The 13,293-nt window shown below is 37.1% G+C and overlaps 1 protein-coding gene across 3 annotated transcripts in view; it reads left to right on the forward strand.

The window, feature by feature from the left end:
* LOC129731397 (protein hu-li tai shao) overlaps window positions 1-13,293 on the forward strand; it is a 155,304-nt gene that overhangs the window by 126,994 nt on the left and 15,017 nt on the right. For all 3 annotated transcript variants that reach the window (XM_055691371.1, XM_055691373.1, XM_055691372.1), the window contains one exon: window positions 11-78. In XM_055691371.1, the coding sequence (XP_055547346.1) occupies window positions 11-78 (68 nt within the window). The remainder of the gene's footprint in view (window positions 1-10; window positions 79-13,293) is intronic.

The raw sequence follows: 13,293 nt of genomic DNA on the forward strand, positions 1-13,293 counted from the left end.
TATATTTCAGGTGAACATGTGCAGAACGGAGATCATTCAGATACTCATATGAGTACGTTTTCACATAGCAGCAAAGAGGTACGTAAAATTCTTAAAGTGTTATCTAGCATATAGCTCTTTTTTATGTTCAAAAATATGTGGTCGTTTACTAATCTTGTGTTTTGCAGGATATACCAATTTTTGAAACGAGTTTTAACGATCTCTCAAGTTTGAACTGTCCGAAATCAGCGTTGCTAAAATAATTAGTCAGACGATAAAGTAATAATCATATGGGTATTCATATCGAGCTCATATACAAATACCCAGCCGTAAAAATACTCACCTCCATTGACAAGTAATGGAAGATACACAGTTTTCTGGGGGTATTTGTATTTGTAGATCGAAGTGAAGAACCCTAATGTGGTTGATTTTGGTGTATCCTTGTAAATATTTTTAGAAGCATTAAACATGAACGCTTCATGTTCAAATATTCTTCGATTAAACTGTTATAGTAGGAAACTTTGTTATTCTAACTGATAGTTTCTTCTCGGTTAGGTAGTGCCCATGCCAATTGTATTAACCGTCTTGGGTACTATACGGGCTGAAAAGTCTTTGGCCTTTTTGAAAAAATGACAAAGTCTTCATCCAGCACTTATTGTAGCGGTTCTCTAACATTTCGATCCCAGTTTTGTAGCGCTCAACGTCAAGTCCTTCAAAACAATAGTTTGTTTACAACGCTGTTGGATCGGTAAATCACGTTTTCAACCGAAAAAAAAACAGGAATTAGTCACTCTGGTGAATACAAAAGCTGGGGAACCAGTCCGTCGTGCAGTTACTTGAATTTATCGGTGGCGAACAGAATTAGCGAGATCGTTTTCTTCGAGAAAGAGCACTTTTCCTTCGCTATATGCGGCCCCTTTACATCCATTTCAATATCTGATCGAGCAAACAATCTATTGCAAATCCAAAAAATACTGGTCAACACTAGGGTGGCAGGAAAATGGTCATGTCACCAATTATGTACATTTTGTTTATTGAGCTAAAAAAATGATCTGTGTGAAATTTCAGCTTAATCGGACATGATTTAGGGGTGCCTCAATGTGTTTGAAGTTTTGATGTTTTGACCCTCGAAAATGGATTTCCCTAATAAAAAATCTAGTTCAAAATGCCTAATGAACAATAAGATGATTTACCAAACTACATGTAAATCATTTTAGTTTTTATTAGGCATCTTAAACACAATTTTCTATTAGGAATGTTAATTTTCGAGAGTCAAAACACTGAAATTTTAAGCGCTTTGAGGCACCCCTAAATTATGTCTGATTAACTGAAATTTGGCACAGGTTATTATTTTCGGCAAATAAACAAAATTTATATAACCGGTTCTTTAAATTCGATTTTTCCATACATCGGCTTGCCACCCTACTCAACCGGTGTGAAGATTGGTGGATCCATGTTTCATCCATTGTCACGAATCACCACAAAACTTCTTTTCCGTTGCGTGTAATCAATGCCAGATTCCCCATAGAAAGTTTGACACGTTGGTCTTGTGAAAACATTCGTGAAAGATATGACCAGCGCGTCCCTTCGAGACGCCTACTCAATCAGGCAAATAGGATTATAACATATCTTGATATTTTGTTACGAGCTGTTTTTGTATCAACTTGTGTTCTAAACTTGGTCTCGTTAACAGTGAAACCTTCAAAAAATCCTATCAAATTTAATTACTGATTATTACCAACTATAGCAAGTTTTGTTTTCGGCAGAAAAAGACTTAAACTAGTTATAGGGTAATATATCATAATCGGACCAATTTAGACTATTTTCAAGGTCTACATCGCTCTTCATGTCACATTTTCACCATTAATATTACATGTAATCATAAATAAAATTCATTTATCGGAAAAGCCCATCTGTCTAGTTTACAGAAATAATAATTAATAGCAAATTCGACGTAAATTCATTTTAATATATCTTCTTTCCTGATCATAGAATTTATATCGTGATCGGACCATGGTGAATCATGATCGGACCAAAAAATATATCATAATCGGTGCTTGGTTTGGACTTGATAAATTAAATATTTTTTAATATTTTTTCGATCTTTTAAAAATAATTTCGAACATTTTTCATATTATTTCGAAAACATTATGAATTATATTACGGCAAGTTTGCATTTCAGTTATGAGTGTTTTTTCGGTTGCCGTTTCGTTTTACCGATAGCTCACTCCATCACACAGTGGAGCACTTAGAACATCAAACCTGATCAAAATTATTCCTAAATATTTTTGGACTGGAAACGTATCATGGATCGGAAATATAGTATAATGAATAGTTATGACTAAAAGTTTCATGGAATAACCCACCTTTGAGTGATTTGTTACTTTTCTGATGATGTAGTTCGGATTCAATGGTAGTTTTTTTCTACAATAAATGACTGAGCCTATATGAATGAAACATTACTATTTTTATAGATCAGTGAGGTGCGGGGTTAACACTGTTTCGTTTATTAATCAATCTGAGCATTTAGAAGAATCTGGAGAGTCACTAGTATTATTATCATTGTCCGTGTACAAACATTTCACTCGCAACATTTGCAGTGCTTCGGACGAAAAAGCTTGACCGTTTTTTTTTTGGATTTTGGCCTGGAGCTCGTAATCAAACGATCTGAATTCAATAGCAACCTGTTGAGAATGTCTCAGAACACTCATCCATAACATGACAGAGGTATGTTCTTGAAACTAAGGCAACAACACTGCCGGGAACTGAAAAGTTGAAATTTTTCAATGGTTTTCACAATGATGTAACTCATGAGTTAGGATTGGTTCGGATGATGTAAAACCACCAATTTGACCTGCAACATACCGGCTTTGATTTGCCATTGACTGTTTACATTGAAACTCATTGATACTTACCTCACTTCATATTATCTATACCTATAAAAATGCAGTCCGGTTTGTCTGACTGTCTGTCTGATCCATATAGGCTCGGATACTACCGAACCGAACGACATGAAAATTTGTATGTAGGGGTTTTAGGGGCCGAGAAAGGTTCCTATGATGGTTTGAGACCCCTCCCTCTTCTGGAAGGGAAGGGTTCCATACAAATGAAACACAAATTTCTGCACATCTCGAGAACTAACCAAGTAAATAGAACCAAATTTGGTAGGTGGATGTTTTTAGGGGTAACAAATATATCCATAATGAGCGGGGGCCTAGTGTGGTTGGTAACGTTTCCGCCAACCACGCTCGACGCCTGGGTTCGAATCCCACCGCCGACATAGGTGTCGATGGTTGTGAGGTGGCGTGATCCACTCACAACCAACCCAACTGGTCTAGATTCAATCCTAACCGACACCGGGAGATTTTCTGAGTCGAAAAATCTCTGGGATCACGCCTTCCATCGCATAAGGAAGTACAGACGTTGGCGCCGGTCCGTTAATAAGCGGGTCGTGAGTTAGGGTCCTGGGTGTGGAGTCGCCTCCCTGGGCGTCGGTGATTGGCCACAACAGTGGCGGAACTAGACCGACGGAAAATAAGCGAGAATAAAAAAAAATATATCCATAATGGTTTGACACCCCTCCTTCTTCTACAAGGGAGGGGTCTCATACAAATGAAACACGAATTTCGCACAGCTCGAGAACCAACCAACCAAATACAACCAAATTTGGTATGTGAATGTTTTTAGAGGTAACAAATATGTCCATAATGGTTCGACTCCCGTCCCTCTTCTGTGAGGGAGGGGTTCCATACAAATGAAACACAAATTTCTGCTTATCTCGAGAACTAACCAACTAAATGGAACCAAATTTGGCAGGTGAATGTTTTTAGGGGTAACAAATATAATCCATAATCCACAAATGAAACTCAAATTTTGCACAGCTCGAGAACCAATCAAGCAAAAATAACCAAATTTGGCAAATGAATGTTATTAGGTCTAACAAACATGTCCATAATGTTTCGACACCCTTCCTTCTTCTGGCATGTCTCCAAATACCATTTCGAAATCTAAGATGGCGACTCCCGGTGTCTGGAAAACAGCCGAAAATGACCAAATAACACCCAAAATGGATGTTTCTTAAACCAGAATGATGCACAGAGGCCAGATATTGTTTCTAAATGCCATTTTGAAATCCAAGATGGCGACTTCCGGTTTCTGAAAAACAGCGGCAAATGACCAAATACCACCCAATATGAGTATTTCCGGAATTGTTATGAAACCACAAATTGACCTCAGACAACATTTTGAATTGTAAGATGGCGTCTTCCGGTGTCTGGAAAACAGCCGAGAATGACCAAATACCACCCAATATGATCGTTTCTTTAACCAGGATGACGGTCAGGGGTTAGAAATTGTCTTCAAATGCTATTTTAAAATCCAAGATGGCGACTTACGGTTTCTGAAAAATAGCCTGAAGTGACCAAATACTGCCCAATATGTGTATCACCGGATCCAGAATGATGCAAGGAGCTAAAAATTCACCTCAGACACTAGTTTGAATTGTAAAATGGCAACTTCTGGGAACAGCCGAAAATAACCGAATAACCGGGTATTTCGGTAATCGAAATGATGTATAGAAGCCAAGCATTGACCCTGGAAACCATTTTGAATTCGAAGAAGACCACTTTCAGTTTCTGGAAAACAACGAAAATAACTGAAATGCATTCAATACATTTCCGGAATAGATGTGATGTACAAAAGCCAAAAGTCGAGGATGTTGTCATTTCGATTAAAACCAATCATTTCAAGCAATATAAACAAATCGCAAGGAATCAATGAATTTGAAATGTTTAAAATTTTTAAATTAAACACTAAAATAGGCGGGACGAAGTTTGCCGGGTCAGTTAGTATGACATATAAAAAATCTAATTTACAGAATTTTTGTGTTTATTAGAATGTTCCCTGGCAATATCGAGACTATTTATAAGTCTTTCAAGTTTACAGATTGATTATCTAACCTTATTATTATTATTATTATCTAATCTAACCTTCTTTGACAATCTCCATAGTTGGTTTGATGACAAATCACTACGTTGCACTTGATTGTTCTGAAAATAAGTGAACGGTACGAAAGCATCGAATGCAACAACAGAAAGCTAAAATTTTATCGATTTCAACCAGCTGTAACAAAGGTCAACAATACTCCTGGATGCTCATGACCCGTCAAAAGATTCAGTAGGCATCACACATCAAAATGAGAAAATGCAGAACATGGTTATTAAACTTTTGCTTTTTGACTTTTGATCAGGTTTTTATTTGATTTACTCATATGTGCATCAGTACAATTTTGAGAAACGATGTATGACAAACTTGTAGTCCCTAAGTAGTACCACAAATTTGCCGAATATGGCGATGCTCTAACTTTTATGCCTAAAGTGTGAGAGCCCTTGTTCAGTGCGATATTCAGCCAATGGTGCTTATTACAGGAGTCACTTCACGGTGGAATATATTTCACTCTCACGCTCACTTCACTTTTTGAGACCTAGGTGCTTATTACGGGAGTCACTTCACGGTGAAACCAGAGTGAAGTGAATAAAGTCCTATTACGGGACTCACGTAAGTGAGAAAAACGTCGCAAAGTGACATCTGCCGCGGAATCTGGGTTATTATGAGTGTCATATCAGTGAAGTGAGAACGGAAAAAGCGACGATTCGCGTGGAATTATTTCACGACCATTTTGAACGGTGAAATGATTCCACGAAGATGCCATAAGTCTTAAAGTTGATTGATTTGTGATCTAATGGTAAATATTGGATTTATTCTTCAGTAACGAAGCGAATCAGAGTAGGATCCGTGCCTTAAAGCGGTCAATTTTTCATTTTGTTGCCCGATGAAAAAAATGCAATCTAGTTTAGGAAATTTTCGATACCGAAAAAAAAAACATTTTTTTTGATGCCGAATGTCTTAGAAATGCAGAACACGTCAAGATCTGGTGTTATCTGAAAAAACGGAAAAAAACGACTTTCTGGGACTTAGAGATTTTTAAGCTGGGAAACAATCTCATTTCACTTGTCCTATTCTCAATTTCACTACACTGTAAATCTCACTCCACGAAGGTGTTTTTTGTCACCTCACTTGAGGTGGAATCGGGAATAGGGCTGAAAAAGTGAAGTGAGCGTGAGAGTGAAATATATTTCACCGTGAAGTGACTCCCTTAATAAGCACCCTATTCCCGATTCCACCTCAAGTGAGGTGACAAAAATCACCTCCGTGGAGTGAGATTGGCAGTGAAGTGAGAATGAGAATAGGACAAGTGAAATGAGCGAGTTTCCCAGCTCAAAAATTTCAAGTCCCGGAATGTCGATTGAGCTGAAATTTTGTATGAGGACATTTTTCGACAAGAGGAAACTTTTGAGCCCTACCACTAAACGAAATTCGAAGGTAAATTTTTCCCTTACGTTCCATTGGCCGCAGCTCAAAAAATCGTAAGTCCTAGAAAGTCGATTTTTTTTCAAGGAGAAAAAAAAAGATTATTTTTTCCTCCACGTTTAGCAGAAAGCTGTTCGGACTCATTGCAAATCTATGTTACGGGAATGCCATCGTTTATTTTACATATGCAGTAACTTGTCTATTACTTTTGAGCTAGATTGAGACGCACAAATTTCGAAAATCACAATGTTAAGTATCAAAAATAAAATGTTTTGATAGGATTACACAGATCGCAGTGAAAATTCCAACACATCGCACTCGAGTACACGAAGGCTAATCTTAAAGCGAGGTGACGAAAAATAGCCCCGTGAAGTGAAATTGACAGTGAAGTGAAAATGTGAAATTAATTTCCCAGCCCAAAAATTTTTAAGTCCCAAAAAGTGGACTTTTTTTGATTTTTTTTTCGAGATAACACCAGGTCTCGACGTTTTATGCATTTCTACGATATTTGGTATAAAAAAAATTTCAATATCGACAATTGCATGAACTGTGCCTTTCGTCATCAGTCGAAAATTGAGACTTTAACCGCTTTAAGACACTACTGCTTTAGGTTCGATTGAGCTGAAAATTTGTATGAGGACATTTTTCGAGAAGACAAAACTTTTAAGCCCTACCGCTAAGCGAAATTCAAAGATCATTTTTTTCCTTACACTTCATTAGCCGCAGCTCAAAAATTTGTTAGTCTCAAAGAGAGTCTTATTACTGAAAAATAAACATTTTCATAAGATCACAAATCAATCGATTTTTAAACCTTACTCATCTTCGTGAAATCAATTCACCGTTCAAAATGGTCGTGAAAAAATTCCATGCAAAACGTCACTTGTTCCGTTTCCATTTTATAGCGAATTTCTTTATTCCACCAGCTCACTTCGTTTTGTCCTGAAAATGCACTAACTGCTGTCGAAACCCTTCTTTATTTGCTCGAAGCGCACTGTAAAATTTGTCAGCTTTAACCCACCACCGCATGTGCTAAGTTCGTAAACAATTATCTGGCATCTCTTTCTCACTTGCGTCGTAAATTGCGATGTCGTTTCATTATTCCTCGGCAGTTTTGCCCGGACACAGTGGATTACAGAAATTCGCTATTAGTAATATGACACTCATAATAACCCAGATTTCACAGCAGTTGTCACTTTGGTGCTTATTACGGGAGTCTCTTCACGGTGAAATATATTTAACTCTCACGCTCACTTCACTTTTTGAGACCTATTCCCGATTCCGGTGCTTATTACGGGAGTCACTTCACGGTGAAATCAGAGTGAAGTGAATAAAGTCCTATTACGGGACTCACGTGAGTGAGAAAAACGTCGCAAAGTGACATCTTCCGTGAAATCTGGGCTATTATGAGTGTCATATGAGTGAAGTGGAAACGGAAAAAGCGACGTTTCGCGTGAAATTATTTCACGACCATTTTGAATGGTGAAATGATTTCACGGAGATGGAAAGCGTTTTAAAATCGATTGATTTGAGATCTAATGATAATGTATATCGGAATTATTTTCCAGTAACAAGACGAATCACTTTTTTGTTTGAAAATAATCGACTCTCTGGGACTTATAAATTTTTGAGCTACGACCAATGGAACGTAAGGGAAAAATTGACCTTTGAATTTCGTTTAGTGGTAGGGCTCAAAAATTTCCTCTTGTCGAAAAATGTCCTCATTCAAAATTTCACCTCAATCGACTTTCCGAGACTTAGAAATTTTTGAGCTGGGAAACTCCCACATTTCACTTGTCCTTTTCACAATTTCACTTCACTGGCAATCTCAATTCACGGAGGTAATTCTTGTCACCTCACTTGAGGTGGAATCGGGAATAGGTCTCAAAACGTGAAGTGAGCGTGAGAGTGAAATATATTTCACCGTGAAGTGACTCCCGTAATAAGCACCTCCACCTCAAGTAAGGTGACAAAAATTACCTCCGTGAAGTGTGATTGCCAGTGAAGTGAAATTGAGAATAGGACAAGTGAAATGTGGGAGTTTCCCAGCTCAAAAATTCCTAAGTCCCGGAAAGTCGATTGAGGTGAAATTTTGTATGAGGACGTTTTTCGACAAGAGGAAACTTTTGAGCCCTACCGCTAAACGAAATTTGAAGGTCAATTTTTCCCTCACGTTCCTTAGGCCGTAGCTCAAAAATTTGTAAGTCCCAGAGAATCGTTTTTTTTTAAGAAAAAAAAAAGATTCGCCTTGCTACTGCAAAATAAATCCCATATATATTATCACTAGATTACAAATCAATCGATTTTTAAACTTCCCTATCTTCGTAAAATCATTTCACAGTTCAAAATGGTCGTGAAATAATTCCACGCGAACGTGAAAACGAAAAAAGCGACGTTTCGCGTGGAATTATTTCACGACCATTTTGAACGGTGAAATGATTCCACGAAGACAGGAAAGTTTAAAAATCGATTGATTTGTGGTCTAGCGGTAGTATATATTGGATTTATTTTCCAGCAACAAGGCGAATCTTTTTTTTTTCTTGAAAAAAATCGGCTCTCTGGGACATACAAATTTTTGAGCTGCAGCCAATGGAACGTAAGGGAAAAGTTGACCTTCGAATTTCGTTCAGCGGTAGGGCTCAAAAGTTTCCTCTTGTCGAAAAATGTCCTCATACAAAATTTCAGCTCAATTTCACTTCACTGGCAATCTCACTTCACGGAGGTGATTTTTGTCACCTCACTTGAGGTGGAATCGGGAATAGGTCTCAAAAAGTGAAGTGAGCGTGAGAGTGAAATATATTTCACCGTGATGTGACTCCCGTTATAGGCACCTCATAATAACCCAGATTCCACGGCAGATGTCACTTTGCGACGATTTTCTCACTTTCGTGAGTCCCGTAATAGGACTTTATTCACTTCTCTCTGATTTCACCGTTAAGTGGCTGCCATAATGCCAATATTCGCGGTTAATAGCATAATATATATTATATAAATTCCACTCAAAATATAAAACGTTTATTAACATTTTACTAACCGAGCCAAATTTCCTAAATTGTTAGAATAGTGTATGTTGCTGACTTGTATGTATTCATTGAAAAATAATCGTGTCCATTCTGTTAAAGTACTCAGAAGCTTTACTTTGTTTGTTTTCATTTTTTAAACCAACCGTTTTCCTAAAAACGTTATATTTTCATAGCGTTTCAACTGCTTGTTGAAATATATCGCGGAAGCAAGCTATGCGATTTCAACTTAGTATGATTGGCTATCTCTTCACGAAAGCACTATCTGTTATTTTTTTTAAAACTGATTTGTTAGTCGTTATCGCATCTGTTTGATAAAGTTGTTTAAAAGAATAAAAGCTATCACAATATAACAATATCGCACGCAAGCCTGGGGGGCTTATGCGGTCTCGATCAACTAGATTAGTTGAGATAATTCGTTATCGATATTGTTTCTGGCACATTTTGCATGTGTAGGATAAGTACAACGATACACCGTGCCCCAGTGCTGAGTCGAGAAAATTTCCAGATCGAAAAGATCCTCGACTCGATCGGGAATCGAACCCGATTTCACAACCGTGTGGGAGAGCTAGCCGACCGACATCGCTAGCCACAGAACCACGGGGACCACAATAAAAGCTATCATTTCATACTTCTCAAAACTTCAACCAAACCTTAAGGTACATTGAAGAAAGTTATCGGTGCTATGACAATAAATCAATAAACAATAAATCTTTTCGTAGATCATAGGTCATATTCGTATTGTATTGAATATCTACGACCGTTTTATTTAAGCTAAACATGTTTGAGATGTCTCTTCAGAAGCTTTGACAAACAAACATACACAAATGAAAATTTTCATATATTTTGATTTATCACTCTCTCGTAAACTAGTCGAAATTTCACGGGAAGAAGTGCTTCTTAAATAAGGATGACACTGAGCTATATTTTCCCTATTTGAAACATAAAGGGCTGTTTGTAGTAAAGTTTTAAACGATTTTACTTTAGTTTGCGAACCTTACGTCGTTTTTGATAGACTTCATTCTATAGAAAATAAGCTTCATCATTTATACTCTTTTTTTGCCTTGGCTTTTATGTATGATTTTTCGATGATTTTGATGCGAAAATAAATTTCCACAAGTTTGAGCATATTTCAACTTAAGGGGCTACAATGGCGCCATTTTAAATTTTTGAGAAAGCGAAAATTTTCGATGTTTTTTCGACGCCATTTTGTTTTAAAACCAAATATCGAAATTCCAAGAGTTTGTCCACATATTAGCATCTTCTTACGCATCTTTCAAAAGAAACAGATCTTAAATCGGATAAAAACGGAGCTCAAAACGGTGATTCTACGAAACCGGTTTTTGCATGGTTTTAGTATATTTCACAAAGCAAAATAATATCGAGTATGTAGAGCATTATGGTAATGCGCTAATATCAAAGTTTAGTTGTAACCTTTTAATTGTAACCAAATTATATCTTATAGTGAGTAAAAAAGTATCAGAAATCGATTGGTAGGTATCTGATCTACGTAAAATGTCTGCAACATTTCGATTTTGTCCCAATTCCCCTACAATACTAAAATAGGTTTATCTCGACGTTAGATTCAGTGATGGAAACGAAACGAATTAGATGCAATCGTTGTTTATACTATACATGTGCACTTCATGAAGTGTACAAACCGCGACTAAACTTGAATACTCTCAACCCATAATGGAATGATGATATGGTGCATAGGTTTCTGGGAGAAAAGGAACACAAGACTAGACTACATCAGCTCTGAGAAGCGATGCGCTCGTTGCGTTTGTTTCTCCATCGTTAGGGCAGCGGTTCCCAACCTGGGGTACGCGTACCTCTAGGGGGTACGAAAGAAAAATCAGTAATGGCGGACGAAGCAATGTTTTTTTATAGAACTTCAGTTATTGTTCAAACTTGCTCTCAAAACATGACTGTAGCAATGAAACAAACTATAGTCCAATTTGAAACCTGGACTAGACTACCACAACGTGATCTACCACTACTTTCTCCCACTCTGCGAGGACATTAGAAGCCAGGGAGTACAATTAATTTGGAAAATATTGCCAAGGGGTACGCGGACAAAAAAGGGTGAGAACCGCTGCGTTAGGGGAAGAAAGGATTTATTTATTTATTTATTTCATTATGAATAGAAATATACCATAAAGATGAAAGCAAAGAGAGTGCACCAGCACCGATACTTTTCGCATTCTGACGACGATGTCAACACATCATAGGCCTGCTTTATATGTATTCAAAATAGCTAGAGGTTATTTTTTTCCATCGCTGGTTAGATTAGCTTATTTAAAATCTGTTTAATGTAATATTAAGAGTGTAAGAGATACTAAAAGATACAATAACAATTTGTCTCCACATGATCCTCTTTTTGCGAGGAGGGGGTCGCATTCAACTTTATTGAAGACGCGATGATTCTGTCTCATACCCGAAGCGAGATATTTATGTTTTGGCCGGTCCAACAATGCCAACAATGCGACCCCTCCTCTCGCAAAAGCCTCCCCCTTTTCATCATGGTAAGACAAATTGTTATTGTATCTTTGAGTATTGTTTACATTCTTGATATTACATTAAACAGATTTCAAATAAGTTAATCTAACGTCGAAATATACCTATTTAAGTTTTGTATGGGAATTGGGGCTAATTTGTGGTCCCCGTGGCTCTGTGGTTAGCGATGTCGGTCGGCTAGCTCTCCCACGCGGTTGTGATATCGGGTTCGATTCCCGATCGAGTCGAGGATCTTTTCAAGCTGGAAATTTTCTCGACTCAGCACTGGGGCACGGTGTATCGTTGTACTTATCCTACACATACAAAATGTGCCAAAAATAATATCGATAACGAATTCTCTCATCTAGTCTAGTTGATCGAGACCGCTATTAGCCCCCAGGCTAAGCGTGCGATATTGAAAGGGGAATTGGGGCAAAATTGACATGTTGTTGACATTTGACGTAAATCAGACACCTACCACTCGATTCCTGAGACATTTTTACTCAATATAAGACATAATTTGACTACCACTTTTAGATATTAGCGCATTACCATCAATGCTTAGACATACTCGATATGATTTTGCTTTGTGAAATATACTAAAACCATGCCCAAATCGCCGTTTTGAGCTCAGTTTTTGTCCGATTCAAGATCTGTTTCTTTGAAAAGATGGGTAAGAATATACACAAACTCTTAGAATGATGTTTGGCTTCAAAACAAAATGGCGTCGAAAAAACATCAAAAATGTTCGCTTTATCAAAAATTCAAAATGGCGCCATTGTTGCCCCTTATGTTGAAATATGCTCAAACTCGGGTAAAGTTGGTTTTGCATCAAAATACAAAAAAAAAATATATTTTTTTTTGTATTTTGATGCAAAACCAACCAAGGCAGAAAAAAAGTCAATTTTTGTTGCACTGTGTAATTTAACCGTGAAATCACTGCTTAAAAACATGACTTGATGAAAATTCCAAGGGGAAATTGTGCTTGGAAATAGATAATTTTTTAAAACCTTTTTATAATAGTAATACTCAAGGAATCTAAATGAAACCTTCCGAACATTATCAGAAGTAGAAGTTCTTTGATGATGCTGTTACATATTTGATATAGTTTTTCATTCAATAATTGAGAATAATTGAGATTTGCATATAAAAAATGGTCCGATCATGGTACATTTTCTGACTGGTCCGATCATGGTACAACACCCCGTTGATTCTCACAAATTTCGTTGTAATATGATATAATATTATTAAAGATTTTTCAATTATGTTATTTAAAATTATTATATGTCTGAACAGGTTGTTATAATCCTGATATACTTGGCTGATCGGTAACTCAGGAAGTTTTCATTGAATGCAGCTGAATAACAGTTTACGACAATGTGTAAGCGTAGTAACCCACACAGTTGGCAATGCAGTAGCTAAATTTATATCA

This window comes from Wyeomyia smithii, chromosome 3, assembly GCF_029784165.1.
Source record: "Wyeomyia smithii strain HCP4-BCI-WySm-NY-G18 chromosome 3, ASM2978416v1, whole genome shotgun sequence".
Taxonomy (NCBI): Eukaryota; Metazoa; Arthropoda; class Insecta; order Diptera; family Culicidae; genus Wyeomyia; species Wyeomyia smithii.